Raw genomic sequence first — 25,756 nt, forward strand, 5'->3', positions numbered from 1 at the left:
AAGCATTTTTGGAGATTTTGAAAACAGGAATATAGATGAAAAATATGTTTGCATATAGTTTGTGTTGCATACACAGCAGCATGTCAGCAAATACACTGTTATGGCACCAAAATGTTCAGGAATCAGTGTTTAATCAGCAGAGAAAAGGGGACAGAAGAGCTTTATTGTTTTAAAGATAAAAAAACATTTTTTAATAAAAAAAATCATGAAGCCATTTTTTCAATTTCTAGTGGTCTTTACTACTGTCAAAATATCATATTATTTATATACATTATACTAAAAACATTCATACAGTATGTACTGTACAGTATGCAGTATGTTCACTGTATATTCTGTAGGCAGCTTTACAATAAAAGCTGACACAGTATTCAGTCCCTCGAGGAAAATGCAGTTTTGCAATCGCAATAATTAAAGCAAATTCAAGAAATCTGACCAATATTTACAAGAGCTTGCAATTTTACAAAATTACTGCAACTTTTTCGCATGAAATAGCCAAATCAATAGACTGCTTGTGATTTAGATGAACTATTGCATTTCATGTCATGGTAACTTATGTCATTGCAGCGCATTCAGCAGGGATATTGGAATTCAAGTACAGTATTTTCTTTTTCATATAACATGATTCTCTTGTTCAGAATTTGCACTGAAATATATTTGTTTATGTGATATGCAGTATGCTTTTTATCGAAGTGATTACATATGACTCTTCACTGGTAGTGGTATTTACAAAAATTTTTCTTTGGTTGCAATTTTTGCCAATTCCTGCAATTTTACTGCAAAAAGAGCACATAAAACATTGCAAATTGTATCACAATTTTTGAGAAAAGCCGCTGCAAAATCAAGCATTTTTGGTCGCAAAAAATACCAAAAAACTCTGAAATCCTGGAGGGACTGAGAATTAAACTAAAATCACATTTAGTCATCACTTTTTGTAGTCATAACTCTAACCTTTAAGTCATAGTTATATCTATGACAAATGATCTTCTTCTAGTTCCACTGCCAATAAAAAAGTTGTAAGCCAATATGGCCAAATACAGCATGATCAAGTGTTCATATTTGTGGACTGATTAGACTGATTTGTTTTTACATTCCTTCCATAAGTGCCTTTTTCTTCCTAGTTTTCTTCTTCTGGCTCTCAACTGTGTTGCTGTTGATGTAGTTGCTCACACTGCTCGCCCTCTTCATCTGGTACACCACCTTAGCTGCTTCATCAGAGAGACCCTACAGAGAGTAAGAGATGTTTTGTGAAATATGCGTCCCATCTGTGGGCCTTGTTTAAAGGTTTTCAGATCAGGGACAAGAAGACTAATGTTTACAGTATATCATACACATATAAAACATATTTTAAACATTGTGTAAATTATATATGTTTTATCTGTGTCTTGGAGAATACCTAAACCCTTTCTTGGAAAACTTATCCACTGATAGTGCCACATGTATCACTTTGAGTTGATACTTGCATATGTCGTTGCAGATGTTGCAATTGCACAAAAAACTGTTAACTGTTCATTAAAAATCACACAAAATCTGTTTATTTGAATGGAGTTATGAGCTAGAGTGCTGTAAAAAAAAACAAAAAAAAAACACAAGATGGCGATATTGTGTTCAGAGCTGCACCAAAAATGGGTCAGTTGTTCATTGGCTCATGGCTTAAATTTTCCATACATTTTTTTAAATACCTTTTGAAACATATATTTAGAAAACATTTTTTTAAAAATACATATGTTTATATAATTTTCTTGAATATATCCTAGGACTGCAAACATAATTAATCCTTAAGTCCTGTTATTGATTAAACAGTTTCCCTGGACCCTTCCTAGTCTACAGAGTGACCCTTAAACTATTGGATAACAATTAATTGCCTTTATTGACAAATTTAGCGTATAATTACCGAGGATTCTGTGGTGATGTCATCACAGATTGTTGACATGGTATTCATCCAATTGCCATAGATACTCTCTTCCTTTTCGATTGGCCTCTGCTTACTATGGGAAAGGCAGAAAGAGGAATTGTATTACCAACAACACACAAACACACGCACACACAGTAACTTTAACCATCAAAACTACATACCCACCCATAACCCTAAAATCTTAAGGTGGACAGCTTTAGGTCCCCACAATGTCATATAAATCAAACAAACACACTAAGTCAGAGTCTTTATAATGTGGGTGGGCTGACAGGTCTGGGTCCCCACAGTGTTATGTAAACAAAACACACACACATGCCATTTGAGCAAGACAAAGAAAAAATATCTGTAAGCATTGGTGTAAAAAAAAAAAAATCTGTATGTTTTCCTCTCATATATTGTTTGTTATCATATGTAATATGTGGAAATAATCTATTTATGATTTTAATAATTTAGAAAGAATGTCTAGAAGGTTGTGTAGTTGGGAAATAGTGGACTTATCATAAAAGGAACAAGAGGTTTAACGCAACCATTTGAAATCTACCTGGATCAAAGGGCTCCAAGTGTCCTACCTGATTTGTTTGAGCAGGTCTTGCTGTACTTTCAGTTGACTCTGTGCTTCCTGCACCCGGCCCTCCATGGTTAAAGTGGCACAGAGCTGAGCACAGTGAACGCCAAGTACCGCCATGTTGAGGCTACCGGCCCATATCCGACTTCACATAGACAGACATGGAGATGAGAAAAAAACAGACAAATTATTTAGTTTTTTAACATGTTTTCTTACTGTTATATACTTTTTACAATACTTTACTTTGAGTATAAACACCTTTTTGTGGCATCACCAAAAAAAGAAGAATACTGTACATAATCAACATAACTGAACAAGTAAATATCTAATCAAAGATGACATCTTTGAGAATCTAACACAGAATTCGGAGTCAACCATGAGTTTTTGATCATCTTTACTACAAAAAAAAAAATCAAGTCGATACCGCAAAAGTATTGCAAGTTTAATTTCCAGCCCTATAGTGTTTTACCTTAGTTTGTTTAAATAACATTTGTCTAATTGATGATTAGCACCAATCATAAATTCATAATCTGAAATGAAGAAATGAAGACGTTAGCTAGCTAACGTTAGCTCTCGTGCATCAGCCAGACATCATCTCAGTACAGATCACACACTAACGTGATGGCAAATACCTGTATTATAAATCTCTGGAAGGCCACGGACAGTTTGTGAAGCACCGGGGGCAAAATGTGCAAATCTACAAGCTGCTGTCAAGACAGCACACACAGTTACCTCAGTAAAGGTGAGTTAGCCATGTTGCTAGCCTTCCTCCCTGTGTAACGTTACTCAGCTAACTTTAATATCAAGGTGAAACCATGTTATTATGAGACTTTTCTCAACAGTTTAATAAGCATGAACTCAGTTATTTAATTACACTGTGAGTATTTGAGGCTAGTCTATGGTAGTCAATGGAGTTAAATGATCTTCAGTGTTTTACCTGCTGGTAGTAACTGGTCGTTGTTCAGTGATGATACGTGTGACTCTTTGTCGGTCTCTGGTCTTGAAGCTCAGCTGGAGTTGGAAAGGAAGTGTGTTCCTCCGGAGAAAAACTGACAAACACACATATCATACAGTATATTTGGAAAACAGTCTGTTTTATGCTACTAATTGGTTTCTAAACACAACGCACACACAGTTGGAGTTTGACAGAACTTGTCAAAGTTGATTTATTTGTATCCCACCGGTCTTACCCTCATTAAACTCTCGCTTGACAGCAAACTGGAAGGTGAGCTCCAGCCCCTCTGTGACATTCCCGATCTCTAACACCAGTTTGTGATTATTCTCATCCACATAGGGAAAATACCTGCAAGGAAAGAGAGAAAGTAAGGTAAAATTGGATAAGATGTGAGGATATAGAGAGGAAGAGAGTGAGAGCATATTTTGGCATATCTAAACTGAAAATACACCATGTTATATAGCTTACATTAGACATGTTTTTAGTGAAGGCTAATGTGCTAAAATGTTAGCATGGAGCAGTCAACCAGAGATATGGATGCTTTTGGTGTCTATATTCTCATCATTGGGAAGTTTGCATACAAAATAACCTGAAAACTTCCTGTATTTTTGGTGCCAGTTGCCACTCACACTCCATCAGAAGCAAGCAGCGTTGCTGTGACTCCTGTTGCGAGGACATTGTCCATGGAAGCTGACTGGATCTCTGTTGCCACGGTGCCGATGCTGACGATGTTCACCTGCACAGAAGAAGGACAAAGATTTATAAAATGAAACTGAGTTTTATAAGTCAAGGTTATTTAGACCACCTTATAACACACCTCTCATACCATTTATATTCACTTACATCTATTTTTATACCAAACAATATACTTAATATGTAATTTATTTGGCTACATTTCACTATGCTATGTCAACACAAGAGTCTTTTTGAACAGGAAAATTGGTTTAATCCCACAAAATCCTGTTATATCCTGCTTACAAATGCACTATTTGAGAGAGTGTAACACTAAAACACACACAAACTAAATACAGGTGAAAAATTGTTCTCTGTGATACTGTAGATCATTGTTTCCCAACCTAGGGTCTGCAGACCCCTAGTGGTCCATGGTGTAATTGCAAGGTGTCTGTGAAATACTAAAATATATATTTTAAAAAGATCCTATGGCATTTACAGACATATGCAGGGGGTCCAGTCCCCCCAAAAAGTGGTTGAGAACCACTGCTGTAGATTACCAAGTCTCAGCAAGTTGATATTCATAACTTACTGAACTAAAACCAGTAGCTTCCTGGAGGGAAATCAATCTATAAAACTCACTAACATGTTAAAACTTATGGTGTGCACTGGAAAATGTCAACAAAGATTTAAAATTTTTTTAAAAAGAATAAAAAGTGTGTGTGTAATTAGTTGTTAAAACATGCAAAACCACCAATATGTTTGTTGCATTATCTACCAGTTTAATGAAAAATAACTTATTTTGTTTCATTTGAATAACTTTTTGAGGCTTGGGGAGATAAAATACAGTTGTAATTCACAATAAATAAAGAAAACATTAGAGGAAAGCTTGGGGGAAAAATCTGTGTAAGAAATTTATTTTTTCAATTTTTTTGTTCACAACCCCTTAGAGTAATTCAGTGATCTAGGTTGGGAACCACTGGTGTATCTCACCCGTCCTCCAGTACTGTCTGCCAGTCTCCCAACTTCAGCCAGGCGACAGTCTGTCCCTTCAAACGTCATTACTGATACTATCACCCTGACAGAGGAAAACAGAGATTTATTTTATTATTACGATTTATAGATTTTTTATTTAATGAAATTGTATCTGCACACAGTGTAACATGCAACTGCATTACAAACAGGGCTGTGCAATATTGTCAAAACCAAGACATGAATGGTCAACATAACAACTAAAATGTGTGTCCTCACCCGCTCTCCACAGCTTGTAGAGCCAGCTGTTTGTAGAAATATGGAGTAAGGTGAGAGGAGGATAGTGACGAAGTTTGCTCCATCTCGCCAAGTCCGATGTTGGCTCTGCCGTCAGTACACAAAATCACCTGCACAACACAGAAGATCAGGAACTCCATTACCCACAAGTCCCCATGCGTTTTCTGTCAGTTGCCAGTCCAAACTGGTGGTTTTCACATGAGCAGCGCCATTCTAAAGATGTTTGATAGCCTCAGTTTGATAAAATGACAGCTACTTAGACACCTGGTATAAACATAAATCTACATTTTACATAATAACGAGTATAGCAGCAAACAATTTAAAATGTTTCTAAAAGGGAAAAACTTCTGTTAATTCTTTTAATTGTTTAAATATATGGTTTGGTCACACTGTGAAACAAAATGGAGTACTCAAACCAACATACCAGTGCTTTTCGATGTTTCAGCCTATTATTGTGTTAAATTACATATAAGTTGTGTTTACTTTATGTAACTGCCAACCATTTTCTGAAGTACACTATACGTTGTCTGATATTAATATCTCACTAGCATGAAAAATGGTTCATTAAGGACTGTAATTGTTTTAAATAGTCAAGTTTTATCTCCCTTTTATTTTCTTAGATCCTGTATTGTTGTGTTGGATGTGATTTTTGTAAAAGAGATAATGCATCTCAAGAGACTTCCTGGTTAAATAAAGGTTAAATAAATAAAATGAATGGAAACCAGTGGCTGCCTGAATGGTACAGTGAGTCTAAAGCTGTACGGTATCATTGGGAAATACCAGTTAGTAGTAATTTAAAAGAAATATAATTTGAAGTTAATGTGTTAAAACACTGGTATGGTCCTTTAAGTCTTCAGCTGACACAATGACAAACTGCAACTGATGTTAATAGTGGACATCAGGTTGTAACTTTTGCCTTAAAGGGGACGTATCATGCACATTTCCAGGTTTATATTCTGGGGCTCTCCTGGAATATCTTTGCATGATTTACAGTACAAAAAACTCCTTATTTATCTTATACTGGTTCTTTATGCAGCCCCTCAGTTCAGCCTCTGTCTGATACAAGCTGAATTAGCTCCTGTCTCTTTAAGCTGGCCAATCTCTGTTCTGATTGGCCAGCTCCAATCCGAAATATGTGAGTGGACAACATGAACAAACGATGGCAACAAAGCCTACTGAATGGATGGCTGTTTGTGGGCATGCTTGAACAATCTGATGTCATTACAAAGAGGAAGTAGAGGTTACTTTGCAATGAAGCGATTAGGCTGAAACCCCAATTTTTGACTTGCAGGGACTTTCACCATGTTTAACGGAGTAATCCACCATCATAACAGTATAAAAATAATAGAATCTCCCCAAAGGCATGTATACGCTCCCTTTAAAAAGAAGAAAATAGCTTTTCATTTACACTCACCTTTGAACCGGGGTATCTTGATGCCATGGCAACCGAGGCTAATGCTGCAGGACCAAGACACGTAGCCCCATGTTCCCTGAGCCTGGATTTGCAGAAACATTAAAAACAGAGATTCCAGTTCTGTATAATGAGCATTTAATCTAACAACTTTGTGCACAAACATAAACAAAGGAACAAAACCACACTCCATCGTCACTTACTCCTTGACCCTCTGTATTAGTTGTTGGTAGGTCTCAGCTATACAGTGTGGGATAGGGTAAGCTATACCCTGTTGCCATATATGGTCATAGTCAACCAACGCCCAATCCCTGAGAGTGAGAGGAGTACTAGTACCATCGCCATATATAACCACCTGGGGAGGGAAAAAAAAACAGGATGAGGTTAGAGTATCATGAGAATTGAGCATCGCAGCATTCATGTAAAAAGTAAAAAAACCCTCATCGCAAGTAAAAAAACGTCAAACATTTGATTTATATTCTCACAAAAACGAGGATCAAAAAAATATCAGTGCATGAGTCGAAGAGATCTTAGATATTTATGGTGTTTTCCTCCCTTCAGTAGAAACCATCTGCTGTCATCCACAGTGCAACAAAAAAAGAAAAAAAAAATAACAGAGGAAGACGAATCATTATTGTAAACAGGAAGTCATTGAGTCGAGTGATGCATGACGATGTCTTCTGTTGCCTGTCAGTCTTAACAGTCTTGGTGTTCTTTGTATGCTCTGATCTCTTGTCTGTTAAAAGGTTTTTCTTGGTATCTGTTCTTGGATTGAGGTAAAACTCAGGTTTTAGCAGTTGCAAGTTATACCTTGATATTCATCGGAAAACTCAGTGACATTTTTACGGCTAAAACACCAAGATTTACACTCCTTCCTTACCCCTTAGTTCAATCTTTTATAAGTGTCATAAGTGCTTATGCAATAGAATATAAAGGTATTTGTCATCTGTCATGTATTTCCTGTTTTATCTGCTTTCTCCCCTCACTACATAGCAGTGGTTCACATCTTTTTTTGGCTTGTGACTCAAACTGAAAACACATCAATATCTGTTTTGCTATTCCTCATCACAGATTATAATTTACTGTGGGCATGAGTAGTGAGAAGTCAACCAAAGACTGATTCATTTAAATGATTACAGGGGCCCAATAAGGCAAAAGTATCCGGTATTTTTTTACAAGAAAAGAGCAAGAAAATGAGAAATAAGTCATTCTGTGACCCCCTATGCGGTTTGGGAACCACTTCTCAGTGGGGTCTGGAGTAAGCCAGTAGAATAACTATAGGCCTTTTCAGCATTTAATCATCATAAATTATATGTTTAAAAAGCAATAGAGTAAATAGATTTACATTTAAATGATGCATCACAATCTAACAAAAAAAAACAGTAGCTTACAGGGATCATTACAATTATTTTTTTTTCCTTTATTCTACCTTTGAATTATAAATTAATAACTTAATTTTAAAATGGAGAAAGTGCCTATACCTCATCATTGAACGTCACCAGAGCCACTCTCCTGTGAGGGGATTGCTGCAGCAGGGATGATAGCGCCCTCTGGAGGGCATCCTGGATACCCTGCAAAAACATATTTTGTCTTTTAACAAAATATACAGTTGGTAGAAAGTGTATACAACCCCTTATAGATTTTAATTCATTCATTCACCATACTAAACCAAACAAACATCCCACCTCTAGCCTGGATATATATGATTGAGATCCACTGCTTGATGTAACCTGAGGTGAAGAAAATACGTCAGGAAGATGAGTTGGGACTGACATCTCTCTTCGCACATTATATATAATTGACATTTATTTTTCTCCAAAACAAATACTCAAGTATAAGTAGGATAATCACACACACACACACCTCTGTTGTGACGCTCATGCTGCCAGAAATGTCCACACAGAACACGACGAGTGTGTTCTCCAGGTTCTGGTAGTCGTCATCGCTCTGGTTCGGCAGGTAAAGGTCATCACTGCGCACACCTGCACGCTGACCAATACACACTCTCTTCAAACTCTCTCTGTCATCTACGCTGTTTTCATGTCCACAAAACTCACACACCCATACCTGAGCAAGAGGGAGGAGGAGGAGGAGAGATGTTTGACTTTCATGTTGACCAGCTTTGTTTTACTGATATGAAAAATGAAACATACTTCATATAAAAGAAGGAAAAAGTCATTATAGTGTAGAGAAAAATGTAACAAAGAAAGAAAGAAATGAATTGTTTGATGAAGAAATAAATGCATTGAATAAACTGCAACTCACATTCTTCTGTATAGAACTCAGACATGACAAGGCAGCACTACATTTCCCACAGTTCACTGGGCTCTGGAAATTCTCCAAGCCTGACGCTGATTATAGAAGGAGAAAAAAGAAGATAAGTTAAAAAAGAAAAGAAAAGATAGAACAGGCATGTGTGATTACATGTGTTTGTCTGTCTAACCTTCACTGATGTTGACCAGTTTTCCAATACTGAGCGAGACAACGTTGACATTGGCTTTTAGTCTGTTTTCTCCCTCCGGCTTGTCAACTGAATACAATAAAGGAATTCATAAAAACAACCATAAATCACTTTGAAACATTAATGATTTATTTAGAGAGTAATAGGGAGGTAGAGGAGGGACAACTCACCTCTGGGTGGGACAGGAGGAGGGGGGGAGACACGGGTAGGTGGAGACAAGAAAGAGGGAAGAGGGGGGAGAGGCAGAGAAGTAGGCCGAGATTTCCTCGTACGACGAGGAGGCAGCGGTGGAGGAACTGGACCTTAAGAGAGAAAGATCATGCTATGCTTTAACATCAGTAAAATATTCACCAAAATCCACAGCATGTCCACACAGTCACAGCTGTGTCAAAATGCATTATAAAGTTTATCTGAAGCTTATATGAGGTTTCAGCAGTCTGAGTTAGTCATATCAAGTGGATATCTGCCACATTTACAGTCTGTTTAGCATCACATTCCCTCTTTGTGTTTCCCTGTTGAGCTGCGGTGGAAGTATAGTAATAAAAAGAGGGACTTTGGCACTAAAAAGACTGTAACGTTGAAAGGTATCTACTTGATTTGACTAATTTGAACGGCTGAACCCCAATCTGAGATAAGTTTGCCACACATCCTCTTCCTTGAAGCCTTGTAATGTTAAAAGTGAAACATACTGTTTTAAAATATGAACAATAAAGCATAAATCTAACATTTGTCTTGCTAGTCCAAGTAAGCTAAGCAGCCAAACATGGTTATGTTAGACTGCAATAACAGCCTATACTACAACTAATTATCTCTACAGTGCAATACAAGAACATGACATATGTTGACTTTTTGTCTGTAGCTTTAGCCACGGTGGAAAATTATATCATGTATCTAGCCATCAAGTGTATATTTAGTTTTACAGGGTTTCACTATTTATCAGCTCGAAATATTAAAAAAGTCAGCCGGAGATTCAGTTTTCAACCAACTCATCGAGCCAACATTTAATTAACTTGCTACAGCTGCCAGTGACAGTCATTTCAGACACTCAAAATTGATTTTGTCCACCTCTGTCTGAAGTCAAGGACCCATTGTTCCAAAATTAACAAAAAAATTCCAGTTGTAAATCTTCCCCTGTTACTGTAAACCACATATGTGCCATGTGCGAATGGAAAGCTTGGGCGAAGCAACTGTAAACTAAGGGGGGAAGACCTCAAATGCAAATTCCAACTGAATTGAGTAAACACAAAAATTGTCAGTATGTGACATGCTTAGTTTCTTATCAGGCCTGTGATGTTGATGGGCACCGTTGTCCCTCGATACAGTACACAAAGGAAATGTAAGCTGCTCGAAGCTGCAAAAACTTGGTGGTGAGACAACTACACATAGAAACAAACAAAAGCGATTTAATCTTTGAAAAACTCTTTTGTTTTTACTTTGTGACACCTAATCGTCAAAGGCCGTACACCATTTCTTACCAGTGCAAAATGGAAAAGTACATTTATTTCTTGTATAAACTACTAACTGTAAAAACAGTACACTACAACAGTTTGTAAGATATATACTGTGTATTAGTGCGTAGTATAAAAACGTTGACACACTTCATCTTCCTTATATCCACTTGGACCATGTTTTAATGGTGAGAAACACTGGCTGATTGTAGTTGGTGGTACAAATTAGAGAAAAAATGGAGGATTTTCAGTTTTATCTGTATTATTGCCACAATTTTTCAAAGGTCAAACACTTCGTTTTTGTTAATTAAGTTTGTCTTACAACCTATGTGTGGACTTTCCCTTTTTGAACTGCTATCTTTACATCTGTACATCTTCTTCACTGTGCTTCTCTGTGCGTCTGTCTCTTGCACTTGCAGACATGCCCACACACACACACACACACACGTACGTTACTACTTAATATGCTTTCCTGTTATTTCACTACAATACTCTTGAGAATGTGTTGAACACAGCACAACACACAGAACACAGAACAACGGCACAGACATGCTGACCTTTATCAATGTGATGTGTTTGTGACCATATAGGTGTATATATATATATATATATATATATATATATATATATATATGTATATATAGAGAGAGAGAGAGAGAGAGAGAGAGAGAGAGAGAGAGAGAGAGAGAGAGAGAGAGAGAGAGAGTGTTTGTGTGTGTGTGTGTGTGTGTGAGAGAGAGAGAGAGAGAGAATTACCTTCTTGCTGTTTAACAGCCACTATGTTGTCATACTGTTGCTCGATTACAGAAACACCTGTGGATGCTGTGAAAATCAGTTCATTAAGGCATGTTTATGGTACTTAAAAATTAGTCCAGTAAGCTACAGTGTATTAAATGGAACAAATAACCAAATTAAATACACTTTTTGGTTATAGCAACCATTAGGGAATGGGCCTGGTGCCTGCTCCTTGTATGTCAATCAATTAATCCAGGATAAAGAGATGTTAGACAGTTGAATTTAAACTGTTAACTTTCATCCATCTAACTCGAGAGGATTAATCTGTTAATCTTTCTCATTGTCAACACATCCCATAAAAAGACCAAAACTAACAATTAAATTATCCTACTAACTAGTGTTGTCTGTGTCTCTTAAGCCTGATATTCAGTGGTGCTTGAAAGTTTGTGAAACCTTTTGAATTTTTTCTATTTCTGCATAAATATGACCTAAAACATGATCAGATTTCATTTTCAATCCCCTAACCCCTCTAACCCTAACCCTAACCCCCCAACCCTAACCCCTAACCGTAAACTAGATAACGGGAACCCAATTAAACAAATGAGACAAAAACATTAAAATGAATCCATTATTTATTGAGGAAAACGATCCAATATTACATATTTGTGTGAGGCAAAAGTATGTGAACCCTTGCTTTCAGTAACTGGTGTGGCCCCCTTTTGCAGCGATAACTCCAACCAAACATTTCCGGTAACTGTTTATCTGCTCTGCACATCAGCTTGGAGGATTTTTATAATATTTCTTCCTTACAGAACAGTCTCAACTCGGGGATGTTGGTGGGCTTCTTTGCATTTCTATTGGATTAAGGTCAGGACTTTGACTTGGCCGTTCCACATATTAACTTTCTTCTGCTTTAACCATTCTTTGGCACAGCGACTTTTGTGTTTAGGGTTGTTGTCTTGCTGCATGACCCACTTTCTGTTGAGCTTCAGTTCGCAGACGGATACCTTGATATTTTCCTGTAGAGTTTGCTGGTACAACTCAGAATTCATAGCTCCATCAATGATTGCAAGCCATTCTGGTCCAGAGGCAGCAAAGCAGCCCAAACCATGATACCACCGCCACAATGTTTCACAGATGGGTTAAGGTTCGCTTCTCATTCAAGCCAAAAAGTTTGATTTTGGTCTCATTTTTCCAATCGCCTTCTGGCTTATCCACGTGGTCTTGAACGCACCGTAGACGACAGCAATGTTCTTTTTGGAGAGTATATACCACTGATGTTCAATGTTCTCCTGATGGTGGACTCATGAAGATTGAGTGTGGCCACTGTAAGAGAGGCCTTTAGTTTCTTAGATGTTACCCTGGGATCCATTGTGACCTCCTGGACTATTGCCTTGCTCTTGTTGGATATGTTGGATGTCCTCCATTTGTATATGATCTGCCTGACAGTTGACTGGTGGAGTCCAAACTCTTAAGAAATGATTTTGTAACCCTTTCCAGTTTAGTGAGAATCAGCAACTTTTATTTTAAGGTCTAAGTCAGGAATCTCCTTGGTTGGAGCCATGACACACTTCCTCAAACCAGTGTTGTGAAGCTCAGACTTTGACAGTGAAGACCCAGATTTCCCTTCTTTAAATGAGACAGGGCCTCCCAGACTCACATTTGATTGTCATCCCATTGATTGAAATGTCTGGCTCTAATTTTCCCTTCAAATAAATTGATAATCCTAGAGGTTCACATACTTTTGCAATTAACATTGGATCATTTTCCTCAATAAATAAATGCACAAGTGTATGGTTTTTGACTCATTTGTTTAACTGATGTCTCTTTATCTAGTTTTAGGATAAAGCATGAAAATCTGATCACATTTTAGGTCATATTTATGCAGAAATAGAGCAAATTCTAAAGGGTTCACAAACTTTCAAGCAGTGCTGTATCTAGTTTATCAGGTATGAACAAATGAAAATAGTCCCCAACAAATGCACAAAAACTACAGTTCCCGACTCTTTTAGGAAACTACTTAGACTTTAAAAAAACAAACAAAAAAGAAAGAAAGAACAAAAAAAATATAAGTATTATATACTTGTGTCCTGTCTTCAGTATGAACTGATGGGCTTGGGGGTGAGAGCCACAGACAGGGTGGGGAAGTCAGGAAGTATTCAGAGACATTATTGGTTTTGGTCTTTTTGTAGGATTTGTTGACAATGAGAAAAATATCAAAAAACACCAACCGTATCCTTTAAAACAGTGACTGTAATTAAACATACTAAATCAATGACAACATACCAGCATATGAAAACACAGTGGAAAGGATCAGACATTTTTTAATTGTAATGATTAAATGAATGACAATCAAAGCACTCACCAGCTCCATCGGATCTCAAATTACAAACAACATGACTGCAGGCAAATTCCATCTAAGACATATAAAGACAATTATTAGAATAAAGTGAACTTTCTTTAAAATATAATGTAACCTGAATACGCTGAACTAAAGTGAATTAGTATAAAAATAGAGAGAACGACAGATAAAGATGAATGTTTGATGCAGACATCAAACAGATCAGATATAGATTAACAGCTTCCTGGTATTGTCGGTTTATGTCACCATGACAATTGGGGCCTTGATTTGGTTATTTTTTTGAGTTAACAGGTGGCTGAGCAAAACCATGAAAGCAGACATTTCCTGTTTGAAGAGCTGTGAGCAATAACAGAACAATATAGTAAATGATGGTGTGAGTAGATTTGTGTGTGATATTAGCATTACACTCGACAACAGTTTAAAAAGGATCAAAATCGATGCAGCAGAACCAGAGATATCATTGTTTTTTTTCTATTTTTCCTCCTTGCAAAGCCTGGCGCCAACATTGCCCACAATTCAACCCAACTCAATGCACTCGACTGCATAGATTTGAGTGGGTTATGCTAGTAGCGACTTCACGCCGCTCCCTCCCCACAAAAGGCTTTATACAACTTTTTTTCACATACGCAGCAATACTCCCTAAGACCTGGAAACAGACCTACGATGTGTAAAATCTGTGGAGTTCCCCTTTAAAGTCAAGATACCACAGAACAGGATGCGGAAAAAAGACTGATGATCAGCTGTTTCATGGATCAAACCTACGACTACATCGTGTTTCTCTAACCACAAGGTCACCATGTCACTCAACAGCTATAACCTACAGGCTGAACGTCTCGCTCCGCTCTCAAAACAACTGATAGCTTGTGACTGATAGCAAAAGACATAAAACCCAGGAAAAGTCCATCCTTTTCCTCTTTCCATCCTGGTGTTTATTAACTCATCTGTTCTTCTTCTGTTCTTTGGTCTTAAGAGGTGGATTTTGGAGGTGCAACTTTTATCATAGTTTACGTCACTGGATCAAACTAGAGCTGAAACGATTAACTTTCACTTATTTCAGCTTCTCAAACGTGACAATTTGCTCATTGTCATGTCATGTCATTTGGATTTTGGACCGCTGGCAAGAACAAACATGCATTTTGAAGACATCACAAAGGTTTCTGACAGATCGTGATGAGAATTTCATGATTTTTTCACATTAGACAAAGAAAAACAGACGGGAGGTGTTGAAAGCATCTTCGCGCCAACCCATGGCAATCCATAGTAGCTGCCAGTCCAAGCCTGTGTCTGCATTCATTACGCCATTAATCTGTAACTGTGCCCTCATTTAGGATACAAAATTTGAATACATTTCTGTATTCAGCAGCGTTATCACACACAAGTTGGAAATAATTAAATGTTGCAGCCAGACTGCACCAGACTTTTGCACTGTTTCCTGATCTGTTAACATGGAGGAATCAGGAAATTGGCCTTAAAAACTGAAGAGTTTTATCCTAAAATATAAAACTGTGAGGAGGCCCAAGTATGGCAGTTGCCACTGTTCTTTTCTTTAATTTAATTTGGAAAAATATACCAACAAAACACGCACAGGCTCAACTCATATGTGTTTGAATAAATGTTTAAAGATGCTTCAAGGAGACATCGTCTAACGCATGTCACACATCTTTTGTACTCAACTACTTAAAAACATCCATTCTACTGTAAATTGTGGCATTCACACTATAAACTGTACATAAAGTTAATGTGTCCTCCCCCTTACCACTTTATAAGGATTTAATGAACTAATTATTAAGTCTTTGAGTTTGTGGTGATCAAAGCTTGCGATACTTCCCCGCGAATTGTATCAAATTGAGTTATATTGTTCTTTTTTGCAGATATTTCCTCCCCCCAAAAAAGCATTTGTTTTGGTTTTATGCTATTTTTCAATGTAAAACAGTAGACGGCACTTAAATCAAATGATGGATGTCTCACATTGGAGTTTTGACACTCTTCTGTATGTCAATTGGTAGAAATCTGTCGATTCTGAAGGGAACATGAATGAATTTCTAACATTACTACAATTTTAAAAAATGTGTTGCTCATTAAAACAGAAAAAAAAGTAAGTGATTGGTATGTTGGGAAACTGGTTAGGCTTTGGCTGCTGGAGAAATCAAGCTACAGAGTTTCTACCTTCACTGACATACTGTGGCTATAATTCAACAATCTTTCAAAGTGAAAGCACAAAAGATTTTCATGATTTATCACTAAAAACACACACACACACACACACACACACACACACATTACAATAAGAAACAAATTACCTTTGCCGCAGTCTGTGTACAGTGGCGTCGCTAAAACTGAAAGCAGTTACTTCTAACGTAGCAGGTTTATAATATGTGTGTGTATGTGTGTGTGTGTGTAGGCGTGTTCAAAGTCTAAAGAGCAGAAAGTGGTATGCGTGTCACTTGTGTGTCAGGAAGTTGGTGCAGGGTTGGAAGTTGAGAGAGAGAGAGAGAGAAATGAAAGTTAAAAGGAAGAGAAGAAGAGCTGAAAGAAGAAAAAGATTCATATCTACAGATATTTTCATTATAACCACAAAGAAAAAAGCACATGTAAAATGTCTAATTTCGATCACAGCACACCAACCGCACACACACATGTGAAAATTGTATTTTATTTGACAGAATTAACACTGTTTCACTATTAAAGTGCTTTTAATCCATGCACAGTATGACTTATTCTACACTATTTTTGTGTAAAACATTTCCTTCTTTAATTAGAAATGTTTAAAATACAGTCAACACTGTAGGTGAAGTCTAGTTGTCTTGTGCAGAAGATTATTAACTATGAAAATCTTCTATACAAACACCATAATATAATATAACTCTATTTGTATTTAATTATTAGTACCGGGGAATGTTCAATTCATGATTCAACTGCTTATACAAAACTCTCCGGCTGTTCAAAATTAATTATCACTAGTATGAAAGCAGCAATTAAGATAAAACTGGTTCACAGTATTTCTGAGCTTGTTAGTCAAATCTTAAAAGGTACCAGGACACAGTGAACACTTAATCACAATAAGTTATTTTGTGATAATAAAGTTCAGGTAATGTTAGTGTGGTGGTCTGCAATATAATCTGCTCAGATCCTGGTTGCTGAATTCCGAATTACTCCTGCGCCTCCAGCGCCTCCAACACGGCTCTGAAAATGGCGGCGACAGCCACGGCTCCGGGGTCAGGCAAGGTGACCCTCTCAGCCGCGATGTAGCTGGCTCGTCCCGCCCTCGCTGTGAGGTCACGGGTCGACTCTGCCCCCACAGCTGCTTTCTGAGGGAACGGAAAGAAAAAGATGACAGATGGAAAAAGAAAGCAAAAGACAAGATAATTCAAGAATAGCACACAAGTTTAATAATAAATACGAACAAATAAGGGCACAACTTTCCAACGGAGATGACAAACATGTGGAAAATTATGAAATTGGAGAGAAAATATATGCAGAATCCAGAAACTAATCTAAAAATCTTTCTGGTAAAAGATTAAATACTGCTTTTCCTCTTCCTGCAGCAACAGTCATTTCATCCCAAGTGGGTGTCAGCTAGTGTTAATGGAAAACTCTTTTTTTTGAGGCTTACACTTGTTAAATTAATGAAATAAAGACATTGTTAAGAAGGCATCCATGTCTGTGTACAAACATACTGCATATATACAAGGTTATTCGGCTGTTTTCTGGAGCAGATCTGAGTCTTATTACTTCAAAAGTTTGTAGTACTGGATGGTGCTGTCGGCAGCTTTACAGCTTAAATAAAAGCTGCGCTACTTGTTGAACACTATCTTCACCTGCACAGCCGTCCGTAGAACAGCCATCTGTCCGCTGAGTGGTGCTGTGATCAGTTTCATCAGCTCATCCACCGCAGGACACAAAGCATCCAACTGGAGAATGAAACAGAAACAGAGATATAAAAAGAGACAAAGTACTAACTGAGGATCTGAGAACCGGGCAAATGAATATATCAAGCAGGATAAACTTTTAACAGAAGGCAAAAATGAATGGAAAATAGCAAAAATGAGATAACAACTCACCATTGTTCTGTCTCCAGGGTCGGCACCTCCATATCTGGAAGACAGTTGACATTACAGATCATTTAGATTCATGTGAAGTGTTTCTTAACCTTTTCTGACACACGATCGAAGCAGTTTAAGACTCGTCAGAGCATCGTGTAAGTCTCAGTGAGGCTCCAATTACTTATCATTGATTATTTATTACTGTATGTCCAACAAAATTAGAATGATTCATGACAAAACGCACATCACTACTTCCTAGAGCCCAAAGTGGGTCTTTAGTCTCCAAATAATATACAAAATACAACGATTAGAAACAGAGAAAAGCCTCAAACTTCACATTTGAGAAAGTTTCATCAATTAATATTCTGCCAAATCCACATATCCAAGAATCAACTCATTGTTTCAGCACCAAATTTGATTCTGGCAAACTTTTAACATTATATTCAGCAGCAAAAAAAATGTAATATACTGCGTAGATGCTTCTATTAAAATATGATGGTGACAAGTTTCTGTTGGAATGAAATCTTCTGGCATCATATCTGTTTACTCCACACAGGGATGTTTTTCAATTCAGCTTTTACATATTTGTCTTTCTGATTTTTTCATGTGATATGATTGAAAGCTCTGGAACAACTACTAAATGGGCCTTATGGTGAGATTGTTTTGTGAGCTGCTGTTTCTAAAGGTCAAGAATGAACTTTGATCATCAGTTTTTAAGCAAACATAGATAAGAAGTCCTTAAAGTATTCAGAAAAGTGGAAATTTAAAGATCTATAACTCCATGACAAACTTGGCAATCTCCATCTGCTGATGAAGCTCATGTGATATGATCAAAAGACGCAGAAAAGGAAAACAAAAAGACACATTTTCACTCTCTCTCTCAAAAAAAACAACACTGTAGTGGAAAACTGCCTTTCCATGAATAGGCCGGTAATTGTACAAAGATAACATTTATGTCAATAAGAGATAGTTCCCATGGGAACTCGGAAGGGGAGGATCAGTGAGGTCACATTTTAATTTTCTGTGTGTGATGAGCGAAGGCCGCTGGGCCATGTGTATTGGGAGAAATGTGGAAGATACCAAGTGCAACTGATACATGTTAGAGAAGTCTGAGACAGCATTGTTTTCTGAGATGAGTCATGTTTGGATTATTACCAAAGTCTTAAGATCAAGCAAGGTGGGGTTCAGCAAATAAGCGCCACATAAGGAAGGGTTATGAGAGGTATATAATCTAATGTTTTATGATTTTTCATTAGGTTCTTTATCCCGGGATCAAGGCCTTGGTTTGCTTTGTATTGCTCTTTATGCAGAGTAAACCTATTCACATTGAACTCTACCAACTTCCAGTGTATTTCTTTGAGTCTTTCTCTTATAAGTTTTGAGTTTAAGTTGTGGGTGACCTGAAGATTTATTGGCCCATATCAGGATTTACCACAACAACATGCTCAAATGGATGAATCAAATTGAACACAGACGTTACAGTACTATCCAGTACCTTCTCATGGCTTGTGTCCCAGCATGCATTGCGCTGGCCCAGGCTAAAGCGTCGCTTCGCCCCTCGGTCACATGACCGGCCGCGGCAGTCAGGAACAGACTGTACAACTGAGAGAGACACATGAAGATAAGTGTGTGTGTGTGAGCTGTCAATCAGTGTGTAATCTTACTTATCAAATTCAGAGGGAAACTTACTGCTCCTGAAGACCCGCCCATCTTCTCCTCCACCAATCCAGCGAGGACTGATAACAGTCGCCCGGGGCAACCAGGGACCACATGATGCTGTAGCCACTCCTGAATGGCTGAGTGAGTATGTTAGAAGTTTTTTTTTAATATGCCTGTTCATTGTTTTTGCATGTTGTCTTTATATTTTATGTATTTTTTGGCACCACACACAGTTTCTTACCTCTAGCAGCTTGTGCATGTGTGTTCCCACAGTCTCCGTCCCCGGAAGCGCGGTCCAGGGAGTTCAGTTCCTCCTGCTTTTCCAACAGTGTTGAACAAACCCTCTCTAACGCCTTACGCATCACAGGACTCAGTGGTCCTAGCAGAAAAAAAACACACATACTATAGGTTTTTTCTTATGAGACATAAATGTATGAGAAGGTGTCCCAGTGCACAAGGTTTCCAACATGGGAAGTTGAGGACATGATGTGCCATTATAATACATGATATCCTCCAGTAAATGAGGGACGCGATCAAGGAGGACAAGGGAATAACAAGGGCAACAAGCACTGGACTATGATAAATTAAATTGCACTTCCTCTACTGGCCAGAAGATGGCAGTATTGAATTAAATAGAGGGTTTCTGCAGGGCTCACCAAGTCAAATTTAAGACTTTTTAATACCTTTTTAAAACCAATTTAACACCTGTTTCACAATCACACCGGACAAAGTATGAAACTATGATGCAAAAACACGATATGGTCAAGAATTATTTATTATATCACACTCTTTTCAAGTACTTCCAAGCAGTATATAACAATGATTCCCAACGATACAATAAATTAAATTATTGCAACCTAGACCTGGATAAGCAGCAGAAATGGATGGATTTTGGCTAAAATTGACTCTTGCCTATTATGACTTGATGAGCTTCGACTACTGTAGTGAGCAATAGTGACAATATTTGCAACAGGTCTGAGGATGTTGACAGAAAATATGCAAACACCCTTTTAGCTTATAGATGTATGACATCTACTGACAGCCTGCAGTCAAATAACTGACATTACTATCTATGGCAGGCAAGAGAAAAATATTTATTTTAAAGGCTTTTTAATATATTCTAAGGCTTTTTTTTAGGAAAGTAAAAAATGTAAGGCTTTTCAAGACGTGCAGATATCCTGAAATAGAAATGAATAAACTTCTCTGTAGAAATACAAATTAAATTACAAAATAAATTTTACATTATAATGCCTCTGTTGGTATTAAACATTATTGAGTTATTAAGATATTGAGGCTTACAGACTAGGCTACCAGCTGCCTTTTGAATTTTAAGGCTTCAGTAACTGAAAAGGTGGCGGTGAGCTATAAACTGAAGTTCACCACATAATACACAATAATACACTACATATAAACACAGTATGTAACCTAGGAAACTGACCTTCAGGGTGAGTGGCGTCCTGAGGCCGCGTGGTCATGGCTGGAGCATCTGTGATGTAGCTGCGTCCGCTCACGCAAACACTGCTGAGGTTTGGCCAGGCGGGGGCGCCGGTCTTAGCATCTGGATGAGATAGGAGAAGTTTAAGTGTGTGTGTGTGTGTGTGTGTGTTTGTGTGTGTGTGTGTGTGTGTGTTTGTGTGTGTGTTTGTGTGTGTGCAGGCTTACCAAACAGTTTCAGTATTTCCTTATTGGCCCTCATCATCGTCAGCGACACTCCCGCCATCTCCAGTGATGTCATGAACGACCCGGACATCACCCTGGCAACCACCATCCCACGACTCTCTGTAACCGTAGAGACCGTCAATCACATTCCACAACTTCCTCAGAGATGTTGACCATTGAATGGAGGTCAAAAAGGTCCAAACTTTGAATGCGTGTTGACACGTGAACACAGATAAGCGAATGTATCCACACAAACACACACACGCTGTAGTTACCCAGACAGATGATGGCAGCTCTTGTAACCACCGCCATCTCCAGACATGACAGAGCTCCCAGGTTGTTCACACACACAACCACACTGTCTCCTGCATCAAGGACGAAGGACACACACACTGAGTTCAAATAAATCGTGGCTACATACACTTAAAGTCGATATAAATAAAAGATATAATAGATTATACTAAACGTACCAGACTTCAGAGGCAGATGTGATTGGCTGTCAGGATTGGTCATGTGGTCTATCATGGTCTTCACCACCTCATCTGCAGACGCCACCTGATTGAGAAGATAAGTTAATAAAACTAACAAAAAGAAGAAGTGAAAAAGGGTAAATGGAGTCACATAGATAGTAGATTTGGGCTAGTACCTGCTGAATCTGAATCTGACTTACCTTTGACCTTTTGATTCCAGGTTCACCGTGGATTCCTGCAATGGATGGAAAACACCTGTAAACATGCTACAACTCTCTCCCTCATCCTCTCAGTCCTTCATCCTTCTTAGATGTGGTTTTATAAGTTCTCTCTATACCTTTCTTACAGCAGAATACTAGTTTGGTCTCACTGGAGCCAAAAAGTCAAACAAACATGGAGGAAAAGCTTGTTACTTGTCATACCCAGTTGTGTAAAAGTTGTCATAAACCAATAACTCTGCTTCCAAAAAAGGGTAAAACACCCCATGTACTACAGGTGGAAAATGCTATAAACACTGTAGTATCACTGCTAATATGTCATTAGGAAAACTCAATCAATTGGTTTAATATATTAAAGGGTCAAATAAAATAACAAAAAACAAACTAGTGGCGACTGCAGATAGTTTCTCACCTCACATTCAAAGCATAATAGGGACATTGTTATCTACACTGACGTGGTTTTTTTTTTCTAGAAAGAAAGGTAATGTTGACTTTTTCAAATGTCAAATGAAACTCCATTGTATTGAGTTGGAGACAGATACAGTAAATATCCATGGTTAGATACCACTGGGGGAAAGTACAAATATATTTTAAATTTGGTGGAACTGACTCTTTAAAAAGGTACTTTTAGTTCCCAAAAATGTAAATAAATAGATGTAAGAGTTTCATTAACAGTCTTGTCAAAGCTGCTCTCATGCTAGCTACACCGCCAGTTAGCTAGCATGAGCTAACATATTAAACCTACAGTTGAACAACAAAGCCTGTGGTAAATAAATAGGTCTACATGTCTGAATTTAAACCTAATTATATGTTAATTAATGATAAAACATTATAAAAAAGCATATTTTTATTATTCTGGCATATATATCTGCACAGGAATTTATATTTGGTTCAGAATAGGTAGACCTAAAATCTTATACTGGTCTGTCCTTCTGGTCTACCTCTCCCTCCTCCTCTCTCCATCCTCCTCTCCTCCTCTCATCGTCCCTCACCCAGTCCCAGCTCCATGTCTCCTGGCGGCAGGTCAAAAGAAGGCAGGCAGCCTGGAACGCTGCACGGAGACAGACTCACGCCAAGTGTACCTGCAATACAAAAACAACAACAAAATGTATGATTATGAGAATTATCCCAGTAGCCACGGAGCAGTACGTAAATGAGCAGGAGAAGGAGACTCACCAATCCCCTTCAAGACCTCCGTCACCTTGGAAAAGATCTTGTCCAATGAGCAGCCTTCTTCTGCTAAGGCACCTGCCAGCTGAGAGAAAAAGAGAAAGTGTGACCAGATTTTTAAAGGCAGTTATTGTAAGCTGCAAAAATGTTTATTTTTTAACAATATATGATCACTTAATAATTATAAAAACAACAGATTAGACACATTGAGGCAGATTCCCATCTTCTTCTCCCATTGCAGTATAATCTGGTTCATACAGACATACTGGACTTCTTTAAAAGGACCATTTCACCAATTTTCAACCTTCTAGCTAACCCTCTAGCTATCTGGATTAGGGATAAGCAAAAGCCTGAAGTTAAAAAGCAAGTAAGTGGACCTTGAGTTAAGATCTATTATTGTCAAACTACTATTTCCAAGCTACAGCATGAACTTCCACACCTGATATTGCTGTTGTTCACCTTGTGTATGAAGATGGTGCCGCACAAGCCTCTCCTCCCGGCCTTACTGGGGCGGTCGAAGGCACAGTCGTCGGCAACTATCACCATGTCAACGGAGACGCCGTGGTTACGGGCTTGTTCTGCGGCCAATCCGAAGTTGAGGCGGTCGCCGGTGTAGTTCTTCACAATGAGAAGGACCCCGGAGGCTCCTGGGAAGGGATGAAGATTGTTATTCTTTCATCATTTATTCATTTAATTATTAATTATGGTGTTTGAAAATTCCTGCACTTAAGCCACTGTAACACAATAAGTATAAACAAGTGAGTAAAAATTAAAAACGTGGAAAGACAAAACGGCAGCATACCTGCTTTATGCAAGCAGAGAATGGCAGCCAGGATGCTGGCAGGAGGTGGAGACGCAAATACTCCACCTGCTACTGCTGCGGACAACATACCTGCACCGATATAACCTGGAGACAGAGAGAAAGAGGAGGATGGGGGAGGGGAGAGTGTGAGAAATAAAAAGCTGATTTTGATCCATTTTAAAATATCAACGTGATGACACAGTAAAACTCTCTGTATGTGTGTGTAGCCTACATGCATGAATGGAGTCTTACCCCCGTGTGCAGGCTCGTGTCCCGACCCTCCTCCTGACAGCAGGGCCACTTTGCCCTTCAGGTTGTCCAGGTCGGACCGAAGCACAATCCTGTGGCCCTTCAGCAGAGACAGGCCCCCGCTGGCCCTGGCGAGGCCGCAGAGTGCTTCATCCACACAGCCGTCCACAGAGTTTATCAACTTCTTTTGGGGCTGAGAGACAGAAATAAAGAACTTATCAACAAAATATGAATAAGCTCCAAAAATATGATGTACTGTAATACTTTAAACTGGCAAAAAATATACCAAGTAGCATGTCCTGGACCAACATGAATACTTCTTACATATTAATGCATTAATAATAATGAGTCTAGTGCAGTGGTGTACTCTACTTAAGTACAATTTTGAGGAATTTGTACTTTAGTATTTCCATTTGATGCTACTTTATACTTCCACTTCACTACATTTCAGAGGGAAATATTGTACTTTCTACTCCACTACATTTATTTGACAGCTTTAGTTACTTTCCAGATGAAGATTTGACACAATGGATAATATAACAAGCTTTTAAAATACAACACATTGTTAAAGATGAAACCAGTGATTTTCAACCTTTTTGGCTTTTGAAAAAAAGCAGTGTGTAGTCAGGGTCACATTTCACATGTCTATGAGTTGTTAACAGCTCTACCAAATAGTGATTTTTCCCTCTAAACTTCTCACATGCTTTCATTTCAATAAATGTTCAAATGATCCACTATTTCACCAAAAATCAAAGATTTGTATATCGAAACTTTGTTTTTTCTTCTTTCCTCTCCCATTAATCATCTCACGACCCCTCAGATTTATCTGCTGACCCTTTGGAGGGGCCCGACCCCTAGGTTGGGAACCACTGGACTAAACTAGCTAACTGTATATAAAGTAGTGTAAACTAGCTCCACCTCCAGCAGCTACAACAGTAACATGCTGCTCTAACACTGATGCTTCAGTATTAATAATCTAATGATGTCATATATAATAATATATCAGTCAGAGGAACCAAACCACTACTTTTACTGCAATACTTTAACTACATCAAGCTACTAATACTTATGTACTTTTACTGCAATACTTTAATTACATCAAGCTCATAATACTTATGTACTTTTACTGCAATACTTTAACTACATCAAGCTCATAATACTTATGTATTTTTACTTACTTTTTAATAGTAAGTATTCAGTTCATGCATGACTTTTACTTGTAATAGAGTATTTTACATTGCCGTATTGGTACTTTTACTTAAGTAAAAGATCTGAGTACTTCCTCCACCACAACATGCACACAGTTAATTCCAAGTTTACACAAACTGCACAATAAAATTTTCTTTCATCTGCAACAACAAAACGGTATAAAAGTGGGATTTACAACTTTCCCTGCAGCTCTCTAATCACCGCATGGACTCTGATCTCTTTTGACTGACAGGTGTGCAAAACAAAGCTAACTCAACCATGCTGAAAATCCTCCTGTCATTCTTCATGTCAGCACAAATGTACAGTGAGACAGACTCTCTGTTCACTGCATGTCTCCAATTACGGTCCATAATCTAATTTATTAAATGATTGTTTACCTCCATTTGGATTTTTGTTGCTTCTACTTTTCCTCTTCTGACAGCAGCACGAACCAGCAGAGTGAAGTCAGTCAGATTTAGTCAGAATGACACCGGATGTAATACCATGT

The 25,756-nt window shown here is 38.0% G+C and overlaps 2 protein-coding genes and 1 long non-coding RNA gene across 3 annotated transcripts; 1 reads left to right on the forward strand and 2 right to left on the reverse strand.

Annotated features, from left to right (window-relative positions):
• Positions 1–845: 845 nt before the first annotated feature.
• si:dkey-9k7.3 (circularly permutated Ras protein 1) lies at positions 846–16,182 on the reverse strand. Its single transcript, XM_042402054.1, has 19 exons — positions 16,091–16,182; positions 13,794–13,845; positions 11,450–11,515; positions 9,416–9,547; positions 9,228–9,314; positions 9,050–9,135; positions 8,648–8,851; positions 8,470–8,514; positions 8,266–8,355; positions 6,988–7,139; positions 6,788–6,869; positions 5,356–5,483; positions 5,098–5,182; positions 4,062–4,168; positions 3,668–3,780; positions 3,415–3,526; positions 2,482–2,622; positions 1,892–1,985; positions 846–1,221 (listed from the first exon to the last, which is right to left on the reverse strand). Exons 2-19 carry the CDS (start codon positions 13,843–13,845, stop codon positions 1,084–1,086), a joined length of 1,914 nt encoding a protein of 637 aa, XP_042257988.1. The 5' UTR covers positions 16,091–16,182; the 3' UTR covers positions 846–1,083.
• LOC121889842 lies at positions 2,649–5,444 on the forward strand. Its single transcript, XR_006093669.1, has 3 exons — positions 2,649–3,219; positions 4,051–4,223; positions 5,369–5,444. It is a non-coding gene; the product is annotated as an uncharacterized LOC121889842 (long non-coding RNA).
• A 240-nt stretch (positions 16,183–16,422) lies between the features above and the next one.
• tkfc (triokinase/FMN cyclase) lies at positions 16,423–25,751 on the reverse strand. The gene is made up of 17 exons (XM_042401037.1): positions 25,647–25,751; positions 24,064–24,253; positions 23,812–23,916; positions 23,469–23,656; positions 23,016–23,094; positions 22,832–22,921; positions 21,822–21,856; positions 21,622–21,706; positions 21,427–21,516; positions 21,155–21,271; positions 20,931–21,050; positions 19,734–19,871; positions 19,523–19,629; positions 19,329–19,435; positions 17,852–17,885; positions 17,609–17,701; positions 16,423–17,098 (listed from the first exon to the last, which is right to left on the reverse strand). Exons 1-17 carry the CDS (start codon positions 25,650–25,652, stop codon positions 16,940–16,942), a joined length of 1,743 nt encoding a protein of 580 aa, XP_042256971.1. The 5' UTR covers positions 25,653–25,751; the 3' UTR covers positions 16,423–16,939.
• Positions 25,752–25,756: the final 5 nt, after the last annotated feature.

This window comes from Thunnus maccoyii, chromosome 22 (genome assembly GCF_910596095.1).
Source record: "Thunnus maccoyii chromosome 22, fThuMac1.1, whole genome shotgun sequence".
NCBI classification, from domain to species: domain Eukaryota; kingdom Metazoa; phylum Chordata; class Actinopteri; order Scombriformes; family Scombridae; genus Thunnus; species Thunnus maccoyii.